Here is a 24,918-nt window from a genome sequence, read left to right as displayed (position 1 = left end):
AAGTAGGTGTCGTTGGAGGAGACGTAGAGGCAGTAGGTGTAGTTCTTGCCATGATAACTAGAGACATTAAATAAACCTATACAAGCTTGATCTGACACGCTCGAGCATGTCCCGAATTCCCGTCTTGGGCTATACTATAATGTTGTGAATTGTGATTGTACTAAGACTTAATAATTATCACATAATTATGATCAAACAACATCGACCAATCATCTTTGGATGACGTTTGATGTGCCTTATCTGATATCTCTTTTATACGCAGCTTAAGCCTTATTGGGCCTAATAAGAACGCTAATACCACGTAATACTAGGTATTCGTGTCACTGACAGTGGCCAATGAGCAACCGCGCCTGTATTCAGTGGGCTGCTCAGGAACTTACCCTCCAAATATTCTTTAGGGGGGTAAGTTCCCGAACCGGTGGTATAGGTATCTTAGTTTCTACGTTCTTTCTACGACGTTCAACAAGTGTATTCATGATACCTATTTTGAATAAAATGTTATTATTATGTTTTTTATTTTATTTCCTACCAATCAGGGGCACGGTAGCGTCCCCGCCAAGACGAGCCAAGCGAAGCGCTCTACTACCGACCCTAACTTCAACAAATATTAGTATTAGCATTTATTGCGAATTTTGAGAAGCACTAAATTCGCGGTTTTTGCACCAAAATAGCATTCAATTAGCACCTAATTAATAACGCAATCCCGAATTATTTTGCTAACTTTGTCATGCTACCTTAACGTACGTACGTAAATTCTACTGTATATCAGAAAATATTGGTTTGCTGTTTCGTTACTATTACCACAGAATAGATAATTGTACTTCATAATATCAGAAACTAAAATATATTCGTATCACCTCCAGGACGACGACGACGATACGAGTATGTAGAATTTGTTGAAGTTAGGGTAGGTAGTACCGATTCGCTTAGGAATCTATACTAATATTATAAATGCGAAAGTATATCTGTCTGTCTGTCTGTCCCGCTTTCACGCCAAAACTACCGAACCGATTGTAATGAAATTTTGTATTCAGATAGTCTAAAGCCTGAAAGGACATAGGCTACTTTTTTACTGGAAAAATGCGTTGTAAGGGGGTGAAAATGCGTAAATTTGTCCAAATTACGTTAGTTCCAAAAAACAAAATAGATGGCGCCGTGCGTCCCCTACATCGCGCTAACGCTTGCCCGAAAGTCTTTCTATAAGAGGTGGTGACCAATACTCTATTTAGCCCTTTGGGTTATTGTTTTCTAAACTTCAAATAACACAACTAATTCTCTCATAACACTATATATTCTCATCTCATAAACTTGTCCCAACATTAATTTTACTAATTTTATCTTGCCAATATGAGCCATACCTTTTGACTGACTAACTGACGTCTTACATATTGTCACTTGTATGTTTTTTTAATTACAAAGGAGGTTTACAGAGGAGGCCTTATTTGATTCAACAAGTGGTAATTAATATCTTACATTTAGTTCTCGATTTTTTTCGATTGTTATTTCTGATGTACGTTATTTAATAAATCAGTACTTTATGCAGTGAGCCAGTGACATAACCTTAAACCTATCAATGATAAATAGTTTATGGGTAAAGTTGTGTAATTGCGGGGCTAAATAAGCTTAAAAATTTGGCGTAAAATATAAAGTTTAATTAAAAAAATTGAAAAAAGAATTATTCTGTGCACACTGCACAGCAGCACAGTTTTGATTTAAGGGGTACCAGGGTTTTTTTTTATAAAAGCTTTTGACACCAATTTTGTTGACATCGCGCGCTATAAACTAAAGTCCACGCGGACGAAGTCGCGGGCAACAGCTAGTAATTGTAATAAAAGGTGAAAATATTTGTATATTTATTTTCCGTATGCACTAGCGGCCGCCGCCGCCCCCGTCGCCGCCGGCTGGAACGAAGGGACCAACCGCACAGCCGGCTCAACAGGCGGCGCGAACAGGCTCGCGCTCCTCTGTGCTGCCAGTCCGGCGCCGTACGCACCAGCCCCAAAGGCTGTAGCACCCCACTGCGCCCCCGCCTTAAGCGCCAGGTCCGTAGCGGTACTCCAGGCTGCTATCGACTTTAGGGCGGTCCCAATCGCATTGGATGCCCCTACCGCGCCATACGTCGCTGCCCCCCTCGCGCCGGTCGCCCATGCTCCCGCCACCCCGGCGGTGGTACGCCCCTGCCGAGTTCGCCGCTACCGCGTCCGAAGCCGCCACTGTCGCTCCCGGAGCCGCCAGGCAACTCCCATTTGGCACTGTGACGACAACGTACTACCAGAGCTTATTCACATACTTACTATATTTTAATGTCATTTTAGATAAAATATATCGCTCACCGCAGTACGTAGCCGATGCCAGGGAAGATACTAGGGCATGAAAAGTAAAGATTTTAGAGACAAACTTCATTTTTTCTGTGCACTTTGAGCCTGCAGCTCCCGAGGAATGGTGATCGTTAATTAAAAAGATTTGCAATTTATACTGTGTTATATAAGTTATTTAATAAAAATGGTCATGGCTCACGAATTATTAAAAAAAATATGACGTGGATAAGAGGTGGATGAGTCGTGGATAATAATTATTTTTTATGATTCGCTTTTAAAAAACATTCCATTTCGCTGTTACAACCTAATATGTATATTACTTTACGTACTTCGTGTATGGTTCAGAGAAAAAAATGTTTATTTTAAAAACTGCAATATTAAACTATATGACAACAGTTATACGGTCAATCTGGCATCTGTTCAGTATTCAGTCCATCAATCTGTGATGAGCGAAAAGTACATAATAAAAAAATCTGCCAAGTGCGAGTCGGACTCGCGTACGAAGGGTTCCGTGCCGTTATAAAGGAAAAATAGGCCAAAAATTGTGTTTTTGTATGGGAGCCCCCTTAAATTTTTATTTTATTTTAATATTATAATTAAATATTATAGTACACATATAATCAAGGACTTTGTGAAAATTCAAGTACCTAGCTATTGCCATTATTGATATACAGCAAAAAAGGCAGAAAAAAATAGGTTTGTTGTATGGGAGCCCCCCTTAAATATTTATTTTATTTTATTTTCAGTATTTGTTGTTATAGCGGCAACAGAAATACACAATCTGTCCAAATTTCAGAAGTCTAGCTTTAGCGGTTCTTGAGTTACAGCCTGGAGACAATGAGACGGACGGACGGACGGACGGACAGACGGATAGACGGACAGAAATTGAAGTCTTAGTAATAGGGTTCCGTTTTCACTCTTTGGGTACGGAACCCTAAAAAATGATCAGTAGCTCTACCATGCGAGTTTAAAGCTATAGTATTTTTCCATACTCGATACCGACTATACCGTAAATTAGTATGGCAAATTTTACAGCGCCTCTAGCGGTTACTTGCGGAACTAAAATCGCCATACTAAATATTTACGTAGTCGGTATCGAGTATCGATAAATACTATTAATAGCTTTAAACTCATGGTAGAGCCATCAATCCGTGGGAATAGAGTTTAGACGTTCAGTTTCGCGAAATTGATGGACTGAACTGATGAGAAACTGAACGTGTAACCTACGTCTAAAGACTTTCAAAAATCTTAAATCAACTCAATTAGGTACGTCAGTCTTGTGTTGTGAGTTGTGTTTGCTTGCGCCAAACGATAAGGTGACGTCAGGCATATAAAATGTTAAAACTGTTTGTTGTGTACAAAATGTAGAAAGCCATTCCTCTTTAAACAAAAATATGTTTTATCTTGCTCAAACATAGTGATGTTACCTTAATTATTCATTAAATTAAAAATGTATTATTATATATATTATATTTATCTTTTGGCTGTTTTATAGAGCGAGACAAAGAAACATTGTACATGTCCAAGCCTAAGCTACATTGTGTTTACAAAACACCCTATTGTAATTTGTAAATGTAGCGAAATGACGAATAAGGATGTGAGATAATTTGTTCAGAATTTTCTGTCACAACTTATACATACTATGTACAATTGTCTTTGTAATGAAGCGGCCGAGTCACATTATTATATTCTATACAGGATGTAGAGTTTTTTAACCTGGGGTTTCGCGAAGCTTCTGTAGGGTTGTCGCCAGAGGTCGAGGCAACTATTAATTTATTAAAACGCCTCCGTGGTCTAGTGGTTAGAGCGTCGCTCTCGACTCCGGAGGTCGTGGGTTCGAATCCCGCGTTGGAAACATGTTATTTCCAAGTTTGGTTAGGACAATGCAGGCTGATCACCTGACTGTCTGACAAGTAAGATGATCCATGCGTCGGATGGGCATGTAAAAAGTCGGTCCTGCGCCTGATCTCTCGCCAGTCGTGTCGGTCTTCCGTCCCACTCGGTTATGAGAGTAAAAGGAATAGAGCTCTTGTGTACTGCGCACACACTTGGGCACTATAAAATTACTCCTGCGTACCTGGCCTGGTTTCAATGAAACCGGCCACCGTCACCGAAACCGGTGTGGGGAGTAATTTATTAAAAAACAATAGAGATTAAAAATACTGATATAACATTAAAAGTACTAATTTTAACAAAAGAAAAAATTTAACGAGTATTCATAAATATACCTACAAAAAAACAAGGCATAATAATATTATTATAATGAAGATGTAGAGTTAGGCCAAATTAAGTATCTTATCATTATCTATACAGTGTGTAACAAAAATAAGTGATAATATTTTAGGGTATGTACGTGTTCCTTGTAGAGAGTTCACTGTGAAAGTAGCAGCTCTGAAAGACGAACTTTTTTTTTTCACTTTTGTATGGGCAAGGGCCCGAGCGTCACGAGTTTACCCATACAAAAATGAAAAAAATTTTTGGTCTTTCAGCGCTGCTACTTTCGCAGTGAACTCCCTACAAGGAACACATACACACCCTAAAGTATTATCACTTATTTTTGTTACACCCTGTATATATAAGTACTACTTTTTAATTATATTCCATGTTTTGTCACCACTCTTTTACCTTGATATTCCCAAGTATACATAAGTATTAGATATTATAATATGTATACTTATTTACTGTGGAGTTATCTTATGACATAGGAAGGTTTATGAATTTAACATCTTAGGTAGTACGACTGAGATCAATGTAACGAGTGCTATCAAATATTAAAATGAAGTTTTTGGGGATTGCGTTTATATTTTTGGCAAGTATTATATATTATTTATTCATGATTAAGAAGTACATACATGCACAACCTTTATTTTAGTACTTTCTCCTTGGTCCGATACTTGTTATTTTGTAGAAAATTGTATTAAATAAGTAAGCAGCAATATAGGTCTATAGCTAGTAGATATTTAGCATTTCGAATAATTTATTTTTGCTACATGAAAAAACTGTAAACCACTAATTCAGAAATCATCAAAATTAGCTTTGTTATAGGTCTACCAAAATCTCATGGATGGGAGATTTTCAACAAATATCCTTAAACATTCACATCATAACATCACACACAGAATCAGCCACTATAAGGAAAAAAAGTATCAAACGTTTTGCTCCAATTTACCCAGTATTGGTAGCGTCAATTTCTTTTTTCCATTTTTTGCCATCAGATTCTGGTAGACCTAATTTGGACCAAATACGTAGTTATATCCTCTTTGATTAGCTTATTTTATAATTTTCAGGTCATACGCCAAGGCGCTTGTGACGCAGTTTGCACGGAACCCGGAAGGTTTCCAAGCAACACCCGCGATGACTGCCGCGGCTACATGATGTGTCTGAAGGGAGCCACCAGCATCACCCACTACAACCTCGTCTGCCCAGAAAATACCATCTACAGCCACATCGATAACCAATGCACCAACGTCACCTCCTACCAATGCTACACCAACTACACCTGCTCGGGAGTAGGCAACATTGTCAACGATTTAGACGAAAACTGCTTCACCTACATCAGCTGTGTTCAAGATTTAAGCAAAATTGTGTCAGCCAGACTTGTGAGATGCCCTGGACATATGGTTTTTAGTGCAACAGAGAGTGTTTGTGTAAATTCTATTTCTTACAACTGCAGTCGTGAAACACCAAAAGTGTTTGAAGTGTCTGTGCATGATACGGATGTCCAAGTTACAGGGGTTCCAAGTGGATCCCACAGTATAAGGTTTTCACTGTTTACTATAGTGATGTTATTATTCGCCCCTCAATTTAGACAATAAAAGTTATAAAATTAATGTATTTATTTTTATTTCCCACTTCCCAGTAATCTTTGGATTATAGATCAGAGATTACTGTAGCTTCTCAAAGTAAAGACTTAAATGTAAGACTTACTTAATGGAGTAGTGGATATTATTTTTCACCCTCTCCCAAGTCCCATGTCAAAATAATATTATATTATTTTAAAGAAACCTTTAAAATATGAGATGTACTACTAAATATGAGGTGAGCTGTGAAATAAGACGTGGGAGAGCCATGCTACGGCACGAATGGGCCGGCTCGACCGGAGAAATACCACGTTCTCACAGAAGACCGGCGTGAAACAGCGCTTGCGCTGTGTTTCGCCGAGTGAGTGAGTTTACCGGAGGCCCAATCCCCTCCCCTATTCCCTTCCCTTCCCATCTCTACCCTCACCTATTCCCTTCCCGTCCCTTCCTATCCCTACCCGCCCCTATTATCCTATACCCTCTTAAAAGGCCGGCAACGCACCTGCATTTTAAACTTTCGCGTTGGAGACTCAGAGTCCCCTCGTGACCACGGCCGTTGCAACACGGCCGAAACGTCGAGAAAAAGTATGTACTCGTAGTAGCATTACTACTTAAATAAGTCGCGTTAAGTCCCGATTAAAAAGTTTAATTATAACGCACCTGCAGCTCTTCTGATGCTGCGAGTGTCCATGGGCGACGGAAGTTTCGCTTTGAAAACGTTTTGTTCCGTTGTCGGCGGGATTCGAACCCGCGACCCCCGGCATGCTGCCAACGAGCTTACCCACTGAGCCACAGAGGTCGTCATACCTAGGTAGTAGCTAGCTTCAAGCTAGTGACTAGTCATAGACTACATCTACTCGTGGCTGTAGGAGAGCAGCTTACTAGTACCTAGCCACTATAGCTAAGACTAGCACATACTACTTCGGGATACTACGTATGCTACTAGTAAGCAAATAGCTCTTTTTTTATTAAATAAGGGGGCAAACGGGTCACCTGATGGAAAGCAACTTCTGTCGCCCATGGACACTCGCAGCATCAGAAGAGCTGCAGGTGCGTTGCCGGCCTTTTAAGAGGGAATAGGTTAATAGGTAAGGGGAGGGTAGGGATGGGAAGAGAAGGGAATAGCGGAGGGTAGGGAAGGGAATAGGGTAGGGGATTGGGCTTCCGGTAAACTCACTCACTCAGCGAAACACAGCGCAAGCGCTGTTTCACGCCGGTTTTTTTGTGAGGACGTGGTATTTCTCCGGTCGAGCCGGGCCATTCGTGCCGAAGCATGGCTCTCCCACGTCAAAGTTATTGCAGCTGCGGAACCCTTCATGGGCGAGTCCAACTCGGTTTTGTCATTCGGTAAAGCTAGGCTTGTACAACCGCTTTATTGGCAATGTTCCTAATTTAATATTTGATAAAAAGAAGTAACTGAAATTCGATTTGACATTTGTTGAGTGACAGCTGACGTTGTCATTGTTACTATTTTGAAAATAGGTTATATTTCTTAGGATTTGTGTCTTACATTTTTCTAGTTATTAACGAAATATACAGATAATAATTCTAAGTTATAAATGTATTCAAACATTATATTGCACCGGTAAGTTATAATATTGTTCAATTTGTCACTAGAGTAATATTTTGTGTTAATCTAACCTTTATTTTAGGCAATGGTCGAAGCTAGCTTGTTTGTGCCGTTCACTGTCCACTATAGAGGGACAAAAATTACCCCAAGTTGGTAAGTCCTCTGATGGTATAACACCGCCGCCTCGTATACCACGGGGGCCGACGGATATACTCCAAGCTTTAGCCTCCACAGTCGGCACAGACCCCACCGCTGCTCATTATAAGTAAGTAGGTTACTTTCTTGTTATTGATTATATTAATAAAATACATGGTAGAGCATAATAGTAATAAGTTATTTAGGATAATTTCAAAGCGTTTACTTGGAAGCCATTATAGTAAAAAAAGTTTGAATAACCATTATATTTTTGAAGTTATTCAAACTCCTACCTAAGAAATTTTACAATATAATTGCTGAATTAAATGCTTCAAATACATGCCCGTTTTATCATTTCAGATATCATGATGACCCATATCTTATCCCACTGTCTAACTTCCGGAAACGCTCATATGCTTTGTCAGCCGAAGCCGGTCGTAAGGCAGCAGCATGGGTAAGAGATGAACACGCAGAACTGTTCACTACAAGAGAATGGGACCCGCCAATGAAAATGAAAACAGAATACTACAATGCAGATCCTCAAATAGACATGTATGCTCCTAGACCCATATACAATGATGAAAGTAAAGTAAGTACATACTCATTTTATACAAATTCATATCTGTCCTCCATTTTGTTATAATGTTGTGTCTGTAGTGTTACACTACACCACATGTTAATAACTTGTGGACTGTATTCGACGTTAAGATGTAAATATATATATATAATAATAGAAGATAATATAAAAAGGGTTATTACGTTGAATAAAAGAAACTTGCATCCCAGCCGGGGTGGTTTCATTAAAGGAAGTGTCAACTGTCAAGTTGAAGCACAGATAACTAAGTCGAAGGAAGTCCGGTGTTGCCAGCCTTTCTGTGTTGCTACGTCTTGACAGATGCTGGATTGCTTGTGTGTTTTGCCCGTTAAAAAGGGAATAACCGTGTATGGTTATTCTAATCGCGGAATCGCGTACACCACAGGTTCCCAAACTTATTTTGTCTACCCACTTTAAGAACAAATTATATTTTAGCGCCCCCATTGTTTTAATTTAAAATACATCCTGATGAAATAAATCACCCCCAAGCCTTTACACAACGCCCCTATTTTTTTCCGGGTCCCACACCAATCCCTTCAGACCTTCAGCACCCACAAGGGGGTGTTATTGCCCAATTTGGGAAACGCTGCACTACAGAAATGTACACTACTAATATACATATAGCCCTATGTTATGTCCAATGTCAATATTTAAGGTTTTGCTGGAAGAAATCTCTCAAAGTGTATGGCACATTTATATGAAACTTGTAAATGTGTATTTGCTAATTTTGTGTATAAAGAATAAAGAAATTCAAATAATAAAACAAACTTTATTGTATTAAATAAAGTGATTTTTAACAGGTAACAGAAGAGGACTTGAAATATACAATAAATAATGCTCTACTAGAAGATGCTATAAAAGTGTTTCACCTACTTGGTGGAGTTGAGGGTGTGAATGATGAACTAAAACTCTCTCTTCTTCAGTTTTTGTGTTTCTATAATCAAAAAGAACCAGTATCTATGGAATGGATTGAGGAGAGATGGTTCTCGGCTGCCACAAAAGAAAGACAGGCTGCCACTTGGAAGTATGAATTATGTACTTTGTAGATATAACCTTAAATTATCTATTAGAAACAGTGGGTAAACTTTATTCAGAGCATTATGATTAATAACTTTTGCAATTTTCGTATGTCTGTTTGTTTGCTATTGTTGTATTGTAATTTGTAGTAAAGAAATTATTACATTACAATAATATAGGCTATTTTTTTGACCGACTTCCAAAAAGGAGGAGGTAATACGTTCGGCTGTATGTATTTTTTTTTTGTATGTTCAACGATTACTCAGCCGTTTGTGGTCCGATTTTCAAAATTCTTTTTGTGTTGTATAGGGTTTAACTTGAATTTGGTACCATGTTCACAAAAGTGGTGATCTGATGATGGGATCCTTGAGGAATTGAGGGGATTCCTTGAAATTTGTATGGAAACATATAGTGATTTTGATTTTTTCTGAAGCATTCGAGGTAAACGCTACCAAAAAGTAATACTTCGCACCAGGTTTTACCCTGGATCCGAAGGTACCGAACAGAACTTTTGAATGCTTATAGGTACAGGTTCGAGGATTTCGGCGTTGTTTAAACAACTGAAAGCGTAAGCCAACACATCAATTTGATTGATCATCATCATCACAACCATAATTATGCCATGCATCATCACATTATGACACAATTATTAGTACTTTTCATGATATTTTGCATCGAAGCAGATGTTTTTGATGATGATTTCGCTATTTGTGGACCGATTTTCAAAATTCTTATGTTGTTGTATAGGATATAATCTTAATTTTGTATAACAATTACGAAAGTGGTGAGCTGATGATGGGATCTATGAGCAATCGAGGGAAATCCTTGAAATTTATCAAAACACTCATATTGGTTAAAATGTTGTTTCTAGTAAGTTAAACATATGTTACGAATAAGAGAAATTTCATACGAAGGTGTCTCTTGGTTCAAAGGCACTGAACAGAACTCCTGGACCTTTAAAGATAAAAGTTTGGAAATTGCAGCATCGCTTAGATAACTGCAAGCATTTACCACAATTTCGCTTACAGTAACATAATGTGAATAGTTAACATTCGTATTGGACATTGGTTATTTACTCATAAAGCCTTATTTTGTAGAAAACTAAAAAGAGTGAAATTATTAATTTTAACAAAAAAATTAAAACCGACTTCCAAGGTAAAAACAATAGTAATATGAACTAAAAAGTATTAAATAACTCTTACTCTTTAATAATGCCTTTTTCAGAATTCGTCTAAATCTCAACTATTTCTGTATATACCACAGTCTTCATTATTTTGAAGTCGGCAGCTAATTTAATCGTGAGTTCAGTAATGTCAGAAATCAGAATATCTGAAACTTTTGGGACTGGTACCGACTCACAGTGTGATAAAAACCTCGATTTTGTTTCACAACGTTTTTCTTTCAAAATACTATATTTGATAGCTATATAAACATTAGAGTAAAACTCCGAGATCGATATTCTTTGTAGTTATTTTTTTAAAGAGTGTCAAAGTTGGCGTTTTTCTGGGTAAAAAATTTGCATAAAAATTAATAAAAAAAAAAACTAATCAAGTAACATTAATTTTGTTTATACCAATTAAACAAGCACTTAATACTTGACTTTTTCTCCGAATTTGGTTAACGTACTGTGATCAAGTGGGCAGATAATTATTTATTTAGTAATTTTAGTTTTTTATTTTAAATTTCGCGATTAGATCGAATTAGAAAAAGTTTTAAGCATGAAACGATAGTGTGAGTAATCCTTTATCAATGTTATAAAAAATCACACTCTAATAACCTCTGTGTCAGAAGTAATATCCAATTCAATTTTTTTTATATAAAAATTCGGATTTTTTATACCTAGGGTTGTCACTAAAGTTGATATTTTATTTTCCCCGACTACATCAAAAGGTGATTACTGATTAGATACTGTTTGAGCAAATAAAATTATTAATTTACGTCATATTTTTTCACTTTTTAGATTTTTTATTATTAGACCTACGTAAACGTGATCCTGATATTTTTTGTATAGAATATCGATTGCGAAACCGGATAAATCAAATAAGAGACCTTTAGTGACAACCTTAGGTACAAAAAATCCGAATTTTTATTTAAAAAAATTTAAATGCGATATAACTTCTGACACAGAGGTTATTAGAGTGTGATTTTTGATAACATTGATAAAGGATTACTCACACTATCGTTTCATGCTTAAAACTTTTTCTAATTCGATCTAATCGCGAAATTTAAAATAAAAAACTAAAATTACTAAATAAATAAATATCTCCCTACTTGATCACAGAAGGTTAACCAAATTCGGAGAAAAAGTAAAGTATTAAGTGCTTGTTCAATTGGTATATACAAAATTAATGTTACTTGATTAGTTTTTTTTAAATTAATTTTTATGCAAATTTTTGACCCGGAAAAACGCCAACTTTGACACTCTTTAAAAAAATAACTACAAAGAATATCGATCTCGGAGTTTTACTCTAATGTTTATATAGCTATCAACTATAGTATTTGGAAAGAAAAACGCGGTGAAACAAAATCGAGGTTTTTATCACACTGTGCGACTTCAAAGTAATGAAGACTGTAGTATGTACAGAAATAGTTGAGATTTAGACGAATTCTGAAAAAGGCACTATTAAAGAGTAAGAGTTATTTAATACTTTTTAGTTCATATTACTATTGTTTTTACCTTGGAAGTCGGTTTAAATTTTTTTGTTAAAAATAATAATAATACCAATCAAAGTTTCTGTTTGGCAATATTTTATTTTGAAAAACAAATATAATTTCAGATTAGGTGGATTAGCAGACAAAATATTTGAAGCAATGGATCCAAAAACACCTGAAGCTTATTGTGCTATTATACAAGGAATGGCGAAATATTATCAGGTAACTTAATAATATCTGATTGTAATAAACTGCTTGCCCGAACTGGTAGCCCTTTTAGGGCCAACCCACACGTACCATAACCACACCACAACGGACAACCACAACCACACCACATAGGCATTGTAAATGAATAAAACTGTTCACACATACCACATTTTGCAGTCGTTGTCGACTGCGTGTGTGATACCAACCACATCGCAACCACGGCCGACCACATCGCAAACACAATATTGCGTCGATGCAACGACAGTGCGCGCACGCCGCCCACGCTCACGCAATGATAGCAATAATAAAGTTTCCTCTTCGAATTTCAAGGATTTAGTCAACACGTGCTTCCGCTATTAAAGCCGGAGTCGAACTATGTCTCCATACGACGTAATCACATCGCAACAACTGGCGTCAACGCAACCACGTCGATATTTTGTCGGTACCACAACGCAACTACAAAAAGCTGCAGCGACAACATTCACACGTAACCACTGCTTGACAGCATTTCGTCGTTGCGACGTGGTGTGGTTGATGTACGTGTGGATTGACCGTTAGGGCCTTATCACACTGGCGATTAGCGAGCGATTTGAAAGCGATGCGATTGCGCAGCGCTCACGCCGCGATGACGTCGCGATTGCGCGGCGTGCACGCAGCTTGCCTTCCGCGTTTTGTACACGCAGTAGCAAAATGGATTCTGACGAGGAAACACTACTGTTGGCTTTGTTACTTCGAAGACGCAGGAAACGAAAGCAGATACAGCGACGAATATAGGAGGATCCATTATCAAGCAATCGATTGGGAGAGAGTGACTACCATGCGCTGTTCTGCAAACCTGTTAAAAATAATCCTAAAAATCTATTTTTATCTACAATATCACATCTCTAGACGAGTGTACAAAATGGCGTCCACGCCACGCCGCGCAACCGCGGCGTGTGCGCTGCGCAGTCGCGTCGCTTTCAAATCGCCAGTGTGATAAGGCACTTAAACCAAACAAAATTTCAAGGGATTTGATTTGTTTTTGCCTCGAATCTGCAGTATGTCTCACCTCCCTCAGTCCTATTTAAGATACATAGGTTAAGTAATTATTAAGTCAATTAATAAACATATTTCGTGAAGACAACTCTCTTTCAATCAGTCTCCCTTAAGCCTGACATTGCAAATGAATCTTATCACGGAGGTAAAATTCTTGATATTTAAAAATGTATAATTCTGAGTGAGGTTTCAGTATCAAGTGAATTGCTTTTGTACATAAAGATGTGTGTGAGAGTGAGACAAAATATACCGGAATGTGAAACAATATTCAACTTTTCTTATCGTTATAAATGGTTCTAATAAGCAAAAATATCATTAAAATCTTTTGTTTTCAGGCAGAGAGAGCGCATGTACTTGCTAAAGAAGCTATAGAAAAAGGCATTCCTCTGTCTACGAGTGTTTATAATTCGCTACTAGGCTGTGTAGGTTTTCTCAAAGAAGGCACAGTCTTACGTATTGAAGCCCTCAAATCATTACTCGGAGAGATGAATCAACAGGGATTCACACCGAATAAGGAAACTCTTAACTCCTGTCTAAGCTCTATATCACTGTGGGGATCAGGCAAACCGTTGCAGACAGTTGCTCTACAAATACTGGCAGAGTTTAGACAGCTGAATATACAACCTACATTGTCATCATATTATTACTTGCTTTGTATTTTCTGCAAAGAAAGTGAGTACATTTTATGAAATCATTTAAGGTTACCAGCTGTCCTGTTTTCCTAGGTCATGTCATAGTTTTATAAAGTCTAGGATGTTCTGAATATGTTTTTTACATTGTGATAACCAATAGACCAGCCTGCCTTGCATACGCCAACGAGATATTTCACTCTACATGTTTTCTCGATGTTTGATGGTTTGTCTCTTCATCTCTATTGACCCTAGCATGACAAATATTTTTTCTCGCGTAGATCTATCATCGAAATAACACATTTTTATAGAGTTTTGTCGAGATAATGTCTAGATTTTGACATTATGAGACAAGTAGTTTTTAATTATCACGAGAGTGAGATATCTCGTTGGCGTATGCTAGGCAGGCTGTAAGCTATATTCAATATTCATACAATAATGTTGTAATGCGTCAAATGTTCAAGCACCATGACACACTGCAAAATAAATATCCTTATTTTACAGGGGGACCTCGGGTAGACATTTTGACCCCGATCCTAAATGATTTAGAGAAGAGAGAGTCGTTAGAAGCCACAGACGCTACTGATACGAACTTCTTCATCACCGCTATGGGAGTGTGCAGTAATCATTTGCAGGTACCTAGTCCTATCCATAAGCAATAATGTTAAACTTATCTATGTACAATTAAAGTCAAAAAAATTGTTATCCTTACAAATATTAAAAAATGAGAATGTGTCCATAATATAAATACCATATATTTTTTGACATTTAGCTTTGCTATCGAAACTAGCCAATTTATTTTAACTAAGCACTTGGAGGGCTTTGTCTAAACACGTTTTTCTCCATAGCTTCTTTATAGCATCGACGAATAATAATATTATTGTATGGAATTGGAATAGGTAAGCGTTCGATAATAATAAAATGAAGTCGACACTCTACTCATCTCAATTCTATGTGATACAGAAAACATGTTGGCTAAGCCTCCCCCGGTGTTTTACTGTTAAATCTTAGCTATCCTTTTTAACCGACTTCAAAAGGAGGTTATCAATTCGACGCGTATGTATGTAATATTTACAGAACTGTCCAGTTTTTTATATGCAGTAATCTATAGCAGCTTCTGAACAAATGTGCCAAATCTCAAAAGTGTATGTATGTATGTTTGTTTTTATGTTTGTGCACGCATATCTCCGGAACTACAAGTCCGATTTGAGTGATTCTTTTTTTTTTTGTTGTACTAGGTATTGTTCAACTTACGGAACACTGAAAGTTTCATCAAAATCGATTCAGTAGTTTTTGAGATACGGAATTTTAATTCATTATTATTACGTACAATTTGAAGTCGGTTTTATCTTTTTAAAATACTATTATTTGCTTTTAGGATGTAAGCTTGGCGGAGCGTCTCCACGCTTTGCTCATGAAGGATGACAACTACAAGTTAGTGGGGGACGCGTATAAGGAGAGCATTTACTACAGGCACTTAGTTACGGTGACGTGCAGGTTTGCGCCGTTCGACAAGGCAATGCAACTGCTGGACATACTCATACCTAACGTCTATGTACCTGAACCGAGTGTCATGGAAGAGGTATGTACCACCAACGAAATTGATCCGTAGGCATTTGACAGACCTATGTCTTTTAGTCGGGTTATGACAATTCAATAAAAATTATAGTCCGCGCTGAACTACTTGGCCGCGCCTTAGGTATGTGAGCGGTGGGACGGAGAGGCGGGGGCGCTTGATTTTGACAGTTCTGGCTAGTTTAGACAAACGCACAAGAGATTGCAATAGCAAGATGAGTCCGCCGATAAAAAGATAATCTAAGGAAATAATATTCAAAGTGCGTACGTTTTTAAAAAAACGGAAAGCCGATGTCAATAGTTTAGAATATAAAACTGATCAATTGTCTTTAATTTATTCTTATTAAATAATATTATTGTTCATGATATCGCGAGATCGATCGTCACTCTCTAATCTCATGTGCGCTGCGAGCAGCAAGCAACCCGCCCCCTCACCCCTGCCCCTACCTAAGGCGCAGCCAACTAGTTCCGCGCGGACTATAGTCGTGATCTGTCGGCTGGGTTTGACGCAAATTACGTAGCTCCGTCATCTGCCTATGAATCAACTTCTCTGATAGTACCATCAGAGGTCAATTATAGGCAAGCGATTAGCGAGAAATCATTTAAATGTTATTTAGTCCGGTTATGATGAGTCAATGTTATATGGCTCAGCGTGGCATAACCCGGTAAAATTTCGTAGGTCCGCCATCTGCCTATTTCACAGATACATAGCATACTATCTGAATAATAAAAACAAACTAAATGAGAAACATTTTGCACACTCCTTATAATTTGAAAGATTGCGGCGGCGCGTTCCAATGTATAGATTTATATGGACAGACCAGACAGGCTTATCCATATAAATCTATACATTTAAACGCGCCGCCGCTGCTCCCGCCCCGTGCCCGCTGATTTCGAGACTGAATCGTTAGCAATTATTTTTTCAATGTGTATGTATAGATAATCAAGACGCTGGAGCTGAACGGCTGCGGGGAGCGGCTGGTGGGCGCGTGGAGCCAACTGGTGGTGTTCGGTCTGGCACCGCGCACCAGACTCGTCGAGCGCCTACTGACAGCGGTCACCACCGTCTACGCCGGACAAGGTTATCTCTCAGAAATCAATTTGTTTCCATCACAGTTCTTGATCTATGTCTGTGGTTTCCGTGCACTTTGAATTATACGGTCCCGTCCGTCCGTCAGTCTCCAGGTTGTATTTCGGAAACCGCGATGGCTAGACAGCTTAAAAATTTGACAAATTATGTACTATCAGAGACGTTGATTCCTAGGCAGATGGGAGACCTACGTAGTTCGGTCGCGTAAGACTGAGGCTTGCATTGACATGATCCGTCCAAATGACGTTGGTCTGTCAACTGCCTACCTGAATCAATTTCCTCGATGGTAGGTACCTAAGAAAAAAAAATAAGACGGTCAAACCTAGATTTAGATCCTAGAGCTGACCAACAGCTGTTCTAGAAAAGAAAAGTTACTACTGTACATTCTTTCGTCAGCACATTTTCAATTGCCCCTCGTTTTGTAAATTTCGTTGTATAAATGTCGCAATCATCTAGTTGAATCTACTATGTGATAGAATGAAACCATGTAATTTAATGACTAAAGGCCAACTGTTTATTTAAGTCGTTGGTTGTAACATTTAACTTTAAAATTAAATGACAACTCATCAAGGCTTCAACTGTAAATGGTTTTATTCTACGAATAATAATAAAATAATAATAAATACTAAGGAAGAGTAACTCTGTCAAAAAATTTGTCCACGAGTCTACAAAATGTGACCCGAATACGTGCATACTTTATGCATGTATTCGGTACACAATTTCGTGTAAATATAGAAGTGACAATTATTTCGTAAATTTGAGTGTTAGTGTTTCGTTCCTATTGCCATATTATTTAGTGTGCGAAACGGAACCAAATTCAAAACGGTTGAAGTATGGGAGTTACTTTTCCTTAGTTTTCATTATTCGTAGGTTTTATTCAATCAATTCGCTGGTCATTCAATCAAATCGATGATTCAACCAGATGACTGCGACATAAACATAACGTTATTCAAATCCAGATGACGAAACGAAGACAAAGATTCGTGCGATGGCAGCAGACATCGTCAAGTTTGATCAAATCAAAGAAGAAAAAGACCAGAATGATGACAAAAGAACTCCGTCTCCCAAGTAAGTATGGATTTTATTGTTTAAATTGTAAACTGTTGTTTAAAGTTTAAACGTGTGTTTAAGACTGTATTTAGTCTGCTACAAAACTACAAATAAACGAAAGTAAACACACTTTTTAGTGTTCTTTTTATATATATCTAGAATCTAGAAGGTACGTTTGAACGCATTTCATGGCATTAATGCTGTAAAAAGTTATGTAATTCAACGTGTTGCCTCGTATTTATAAAATTCTCGTGTCACAATGTTAGTTACCGTACTCTTCCGAAACGGCTTTACTGATTTTTAACAAATTTTATATGCATATATTCAGGTCTGAGAATCGGCTACTGACCGCTTTTTATATTTATAAGTGCATTTGTTGAATAAATAATAGTAAATTATTACAACTCGAGACTGAATTAACTTGAATTGCTTGTGCAAAAGGATAGCGATGGACGTTGCCATAGTGACATACTTATTTATAGTTTGTGCGTTCTAAGATGATATGGGTGACAGTTTTCATGTTCCTTGCTACGGGTTTTTTTTACAATAAAACAAAATAAATCAAAATGTAATAAATTATATTCCATCTACAAAAACAAATGTTTCCTATAATTGTAAATGAATAAAAAATGAAAAGATGCTAAATGCTAACTTATTAATAAAAATTATAAATATTAACTGTGAAATAGGAGTATAAAATTATTGTTACGAAAACATTTGAAAAATGTTAGATGCATGAAACGGAACTTATGTCAATAGAGATTGACTCTGTTGAATCGAAATCAAATCGATAAAAAAGGGCGGCCATCTTAAATCGCCGGCACCACTGAAATGTCAGTACGAAATCGATAATTTCGATTGCAATTCCTTTACGCAGTGATTCGATATTTTTAAACTATCGATTAATTTTTGTTAGGTAACTTCCCTACTATTGTCAATTATAATGTGTCACGCATATCTCATATATTTAAACGAGCAATTCTTGTATATATATATAATTGGAATCTCGGAATCGGCTCCAACGATTTTCATGAAATTAAGTATATAGGGGGTTTCGGGGGCGATAAGTCGATCTAGCTAGGAATCATTTTTAGAAAATGTGATTTTATTCGTGTTTTATCGAATACCGAGCAAAGCTCGGTCGTATAGCTAGTCATCATAAAACGCACAAACTATAGTCACTTCAATAAAATAATATAGGCGAAATACTTTATATGGCAAAACAACGTTTGCCGGGACAGCTAGTTATTATTATAATACAACAAAAGTTACGATCAAGTTTACATCCTTTACGAATTGAATAAATACGTGACATATGAAATTTGGACTCCAATTATTTATAGTGTAGGACTGAAATTAATGGTATTTTTCAATCTTACCTAGGCTATCAGCGACAGCGCTCACGAACATTCTAGAACTCTGCTCCGATACCACAGACAAGGATGATCCGAACTGGGAAATGGTGGAGAACGTGGTACACAAACTGCGCAGCGAACAGACGATAGGCGTCCCGTCTAACCCTCAAGCGATAGCGGACGTGGCCGAAAAGGCCGCCACAGTGGGACTCCCGAGCCTGGCTTCTGTGAGTATTGTATAGTCTACACGCATTACTATATGATCCCATGAGGGTGTTTGAAATTATATTTGCCACCAGGTGCCGCTATGTATCCTTAGGGTATATCGTGTCAAACTGCTGTCATATGTCACAATATAGCTGTCATGCAGTGCCGTAAATAGACTTTTTTGCGCCCTGTGCGACTGCACCCTTGTTTTTCAACTGGCTTGAGGCTTCCAAAAAGGAGGTTATAATAATTATGTTCGGCTGTAGATTTTTTTTACTACATTGAAAAACATCTCTGGGGCGCAGCAGGAAGTACTTATCGGGAGCAATTCGAAAGAATAAGAGTCCGCCTAGTCTGGCCATTCTTGCGGCCCCCCAGAGTCTACGCCCTGTGCCTGGGCACCGGTGGCACCACTCTATTTACGGCACTGCTTTCATGTATCACGGACCACGGTAATATGCCTATTTGACACGATAGACACTGGCTACATAGCGGCACCTGGTGGCAAATAGAATTTCAAACACCCTCATTGAGATTTTGCTCACTTTTTTGGATCTCGCGTGACACCAGCGCTTCTAGTGGCAATTCTAGAAGCAAACTTACTTTTATTTTTTAATTCAAACATTCGGCAGAAAATGTTTATGTTTTAATATTAAATTAACGTCAAGCAATTATGAAATGTCTTTGAGTGCGTCCGAAAGATTTCGCGTAGCTTAAAATTACATTATAATATATTAAATAGCTTAAAAACATAGTTAAAAAAATCTTACAAATCTTATGTCACGAGTGTCTCAAGTTCTCAACTCAAACTTTTTTCCTTAAACTTTGTTTTTTTTTAATGTTTAATATGTTTTGGTGTAATAACACCAAAATTAAAACAATATAAGTACAGCATGACTGGTGAGACATGATCAATACTTGAGGAGAGTACTCGGTACTCGATTCTCATTATAAATCGCTTGTTTGCGACAACGTAGTCATAACTCAAAAAACCGAAATTTTTAGTTAATAATACAGATAAAATCTGCGAAAAGAGTAGAATTTGCTTCAAAAACGACATTTCTCGCGATCGTTCATGTAAGAGCGAGACATAAGTTGTAACGATATATCGCTATCTCGCTCGTTTTGGTCCTTTGCTACGACATCGTCACTACTCAGTTGCGCCGCGGCAGTGTCAGTGGGTGGTTGTGCGTGTTTTCGTCAAGACCGAAATATTTCGAATTGAAACGTTGTTGATGATAAAGGTAAGTTGAATTTTCACTCTTACTTTTTTCTTGTAATGTCTTATTGCAAAATGTGACGATGTTGCTTAAAAAATGTCGAAGTTGAGCTATGTAAATATTTCGAGTTATTACTATATCGTAGAAAAAAGCTGATCTTATTGAAGTCAAACTTTGAATAAAGACGATATTGATGTTAAGCTAAGTGTCAAACTTTGATTGCCTAAAATTTTATTTTTGCTTATGCCATTTTAAAAATAAACAGTGACAATAATTATTTACTTTATTTTTCAACAAGTTGTTTTAGAACGTTATGTATGATAAAAATCAACTAACTTATTTGTTATATTTTCAGGTCATGTAATGATGGAGTCCAGGGGTAGGAAGATGCTAGCCTTATTAGAACGGAATAAAAATGATACTGTGGGCACCAGCGAGGAACAATGTACTTCGGCTGATAGCAGTACGTATTAGTAGTACTGACCTACCTACCTTTTGTGTAAGATGCTTAATATTGTTGTTTTAATTTTATGTCTTATCTTTCAGGTTCGAAAGGAGTTACCCAGACACCCAAAGAAAACAGCGAAGAAACAGATGTAACAAGACCTTCATTGAATGAAACCGGTATAATATCAGTGCCATTATTGTTGTTTTGCTAACCTTGTTTGCTGATTTAACTTAATTTATAATTTTATTATTGCAGGCTATGGTAATTCTACTCAAACTCATGTCAGTAGCAGTTCTAGCAACTCATCAACTGATTCTTCAGACTCATCATCATCTGATTCGGAATCCTTTTGTGAAGGTAAGCTGTATTTACCTATTACCTACCTGTTGAATAATTAAATATAATGTAACTTAGGTAAATGCCAATTTTTTTTTCAGATAGCGACGACTCTATCTGAAAGGACTCTATCTATATAAGGATCCAATGTATATACCGCCCAAAAACCCAAGTTAAAACAACCACGATGAGTTACCTGTCGACGAAGAAAACGAAATGTTGTGTGTCTTTGATAGCTCTATACAAAATTTGCCCTCGACCTCGGCTTCAAATACGACTAATACTTCTGCAAGGCCGTCTACTTCCAGAGAAGGGAGAATCCCAACGAGCCCTGCTGTGAGTCCTGAAAAAAAGAGAGGAAGAAAACGCAAGCGTGATGAAGCACAATGGAAGAAAAATATTGCCAAAAGATTACGAAACACAGGAAGTCTTATCAGACTACAAAAAAGAAGATCAGAGAGGAGAGAAAAATTAAAGAACCTTATGGAGAAAAATGTAGACTGAAATGTGGGTCTAAATTTACGGAAGAAGAAAGAAAAACATTGTTTGAAAACTTTTGGGCATTGGGTGACAATAAAAAACAATGGGAATATATTTCAAGGAGCATTACTGTTATTACTCCAAAATACCGATACGTCCGTGAAGGTGGAACGAGAAAACCTCGACAAAAAAATGGTGCATTCCATCTGAAATTACCCAACAAAACAATAAGAGTGTGCAAAATGTTCTTTAAAAACACCCTATACATCAATGACCGTCCAATTCGAACTGTTTTGGAGAAACAAGATAAAGTTGTCAATTGTTTGTTAGCTGAGGATAAGCGCGGCAAACATGACAACCACGCACACGTCGATGAAGCCATAAAAAAAGGAATAAGGGAGCACATAGAATCTATTCCCAAGATAGGATCCCATTACACTCGTGCTAATACTAGCAAAGTTTATATAGATGGCAGCAAAAGCATCGCAGACATACACAAAGATTATGTTGAAAGCAAACAAAAGCAAAATCTTCCTTTTGGCAATTAAATTCTGTTTTACAGAATATTTACACAGGAATATCTCTTTTTTTCTTTTTTTTGAATTTTTGTTAGATTTACTAAATAAAAACCTGATTCCGAGATAGAATCTCGGAATCAGTCTCGAAATCGCTCCATTTTATAATGCTCTTTAAGTATTCTACAAGATATCTACATTTACCTATTTTTTCTAGAAAGTTTATAAAGATATGATATTAAAACAAAAGGCTGTATTTCTAAAGTTGATCTCGTTTCTAGTTCCTAAACTAAAATTAAGACTATGTGTCTTAACAATACTGACTGTAGATTAAGTTATTGATTGGTTTTAATTTAGATTGTTTTTGTGATGAGAGTAAGTATTGAATAATGACTGTAGTAGTTTTATTTTTTATTGTTGTTCAGTTTTGTTTCAGTAACAAGAAACAAGATCATCTTGCTTATTTAGGTACAGGACCTAAGTAAGCAAGTTTATTTCGTTTCTAGTTAACTAAGTAAATAAGTTGATCTCGTTTCTAGTTCCTAAATTAAACTTAAGACTATGTGCCATATCAATACTAACCGTGTAGTGTGTACTAAGATTGTGCATCACATAAGTTTTGCGCTTTTTGATTTGTTTTATTTTAGAATATTTTTTTTTGTAATGAGAAAAAGCAGTTGTCTATTTTGGTTTCCATAATTATTTTATTTTATTATAATAAAAGTTTTGTTTCAGTAATGACTTTTCTTGTTTTATTTATTCAAATTATGAAAAAAATTGCTCATACAACGACATAAGTCAGAATAGTACCAAAATATATTAAATTCTAACAGCAACAACGTCATAAGTGATTCCTCGTCACATTTACTTGTCAATAAGTCATTATAGGTATAAAGTAGCTAAAAAAACTTAGATAATAACATTTATTTACGAATCAGGCAACATTTCTTGCAAACTAATGTTCTTCAATAGCTGATAGTTACCAAGTTACGTACATCTGAAACTTTTAAATGGATTTTCTGCAAATTCGTCTTTTTTTAGTAATGACTACCTTGTCGCAAACAAGCGAAATATGTAATAAAATTAGGTACTTAATTTTTGAACACGTCTCACCAGTCATGCTGTATAACACGGTCCAATTAACTTGACGCATCGCTGGAATGCACCGATGCATTGATGACGTCACCATGAACCTGCCCGCTTCATAATGACGTCATCAAACTATGCGTCAAGTTAATGTGACCGCGATGTAATTTATGAATTTGAGAACATCCCCAATATGACAGTTGGCGGTGACGTACCTGGCGGAGTGCGGGTTCGAGGAGGCGGGGCCGGCGAGCGAGCGCGCGCTCGGCGTGCTGCTCAACCGGCCGCCGGACGAGGTGCGGGCGATATTGGAGCAGAAAGCCTCGCCCGCGCTGCACCCCGACGCCATGCAGATAGTTGACGCTTACCACTTGTGAGTAGACTTAGATCGACCGCAGACTTACAATTTCAAATTGGCCAACTAAATGGCATAGTATACTAATTAGCGACTTATGAGAGCTCGCACACTGCATCCAACTAAATTGTACAACTAAATAATTGGACACCGATCGTATGAGAACCGCGATTCCTTTCCGATTAGTTACAAATTAAAAAGTTTACCAATTAAATTGTAAAAATGCTCAATTTAGTTGTACGATAGTCGGCCAACATTTGTATAAACTCGCCAACAGAACAGCAGAAATCAGAAATCAATTATTGCTAGAATGAAGTCACAAGTCTTAATCTAATAATAATAATAATTAGAGTGAAAACTCTAATTATTATTATTATTATTCCACCACATAATATGGTGTGCAATATGGTCGAGAGAAGATTGATGAGAAGAGAAGTTGATTCCTAGGTAGATGGGGATCTACGTAGTTTAGTCGCGTTAAGTCAAACCCAGCCGACAGATCACAATTGACATTGAATGGACATGACCCGGCCAAATGACGTTGGTCTGTCAACTGCCTAGGAATCAATTTATACCTTCTCTAGACTTCCACGAATATTTGACGACTAAATAAGCTAAATAATTTCAGCCGTTATCGAGTGAGACTAACGAAATTTAAAATTCATTTTTAATAATATTGATATACTTATGTCAAAAGTCAAGTCAAGTCCGCTTGGTGATGCGTCCACAAATTATGAACACGCCCCGTCCGCCTCAGCGCTGTTACGAGTTCATACTTCATACTACAGAAAACCCTATTATAGCCTAAGTTAATGAATGTTCAAAAGGGGGGTGTGGTTGAAAAATTGGAAAGCAGAAATTTTGACTACGGAACTTTGTTTGTGCAACATCAGCTGCACAAGTTGGATTTTATTTGAATTATTTACCGTATGTGCTAGTGTAGCGTCCTTTTCAACAAAAAATGGGGTAATACCAATATTGATTTTTGGATTATTTTCAGAGCGAAGACCGGCTCGAGTATGAGTAGCAGCGATGGCACGAGCAGTGACAGTGATAGTTCGTCGGACGACGAATAAAGTATTTAAAACTTTTTAAAATAATATTAATAACTAGTATCGTAATTTAACTGTTATTTTATTTACCAATCGTCCACTTTAGACGTAATGGCAGAAGGAATTATTATGTCATAGAACACCTAGTCTAATTATGGTTAGTACCTAATATTAAACGTAAAATAAATCCA

General features: G+C 37.2%; 3 protein-coding genes across 5 annotated transcripts; all 3 read left to right on the top strand.

Annotated features, from left to right (window-relative positions):
• Positions 1-5,002: 5,002 nt before the first annotated feature.
• LOC121728553 lies at positions 5,003-6,148 on the top strand. The gene is made up of 2 exons (XM_042116722.1): positions 5,003-5,127; positions 5,606-6,148. The coding sequence occupies exons 1-2, from the start codon at positions 5,095-5,097 to the stop codon at positions 6,131-6,133; spliced, it is 561 nt and encodes a 186-aa protein (XP_041972656.1). The 5' UTR covers positions 5,003-5,094; the 3' UTR covers positions 6,134-6,148.
• Positions 6,149-7,572: 1,424 nt separating this feature from the next.
• Positions 7,573-24,801, top strand: LOC121728549 (protein PTCD3 homolog, mitochondrial-like). Its single transcript, XM_042116719.1, has 13 exons — positions 7,573-7,703; positions 7,771-7,953; positions 8,184-8,412; positions 9,219-9,442; positions 12,213-12,309; positions 13,665-14,001; positions 14,463-14,593; positions 15,337-15,540; positions 16,473-16,614; positions 17,583-17,691; positions 19,057-19,255; positions 23,521-23,693; positions 24,676-24,801. Exons 1-13 carry the CDS (start codon positions 7,678-7,680, stop codon positions 24,749-24,751), a joined length of 2,130 nt encoding a protein of 709 aa, XP_041972653.1. The 5' UTR covers positions 7,573-7,677; the 3' UTR covers positions 24,752-24,801.
• LOC121728555 (dentin sialophosphoprotein-like) lies at positions 20,196-21,413 on the top strand. Of its 3 annotated transcripts, none has more exons than XM_042116726.1 (5): positions 20,196-20,479; positions 20,811-20,918; positions 21,002-21,051; positions 21,159-21,260; positions 21,341-21,413. In XM_042116726.1, the coding sequence occupies exons 2-5, from the start codon at positions 20,819-20,821 to the stop codon at positions 21,377-21,379; spliced, it is 291 nt and encodes a 96-aa protein (XP_041972660.1). In that variant the 5' UTR covers positions 20,196-20,479; positions 20,811-20,818; the 3' UTR covers positions 21,380-21,413. The 3 variants fall into 3 exon arrangements, 2 of the variants coding, with proteins under 2 accessions (XP_041972660.1, XP_041972659.1); XM_042116725.1 differs by having other exon boundaries at positions 21,002-21,079; XR_006035831.1 differs by lacking the exon at positions 21,159-21,260 and having other exon boundaries at positions 21,002-21,079.
• Positions 24,802-24,918: the final 117 nt, after the last annotated feature.

This window comes from Aricia agestis, chromosome 7 (genome assembly GCF_905147365.1).
Source record: "Aricia agestis chromosome 7, ilAriAges1.1, whole genome shotgun sequence".
NCBI classification, from domain to species: Eukaryota; Metazoa; Arthropoda; class Insecta; order Lepidoptera; family Lycaenidae; genus Aricia; species Aricia agestis.
This window is presented reverse-complemented; position numbering and strand designations above follow the sequence as displayed.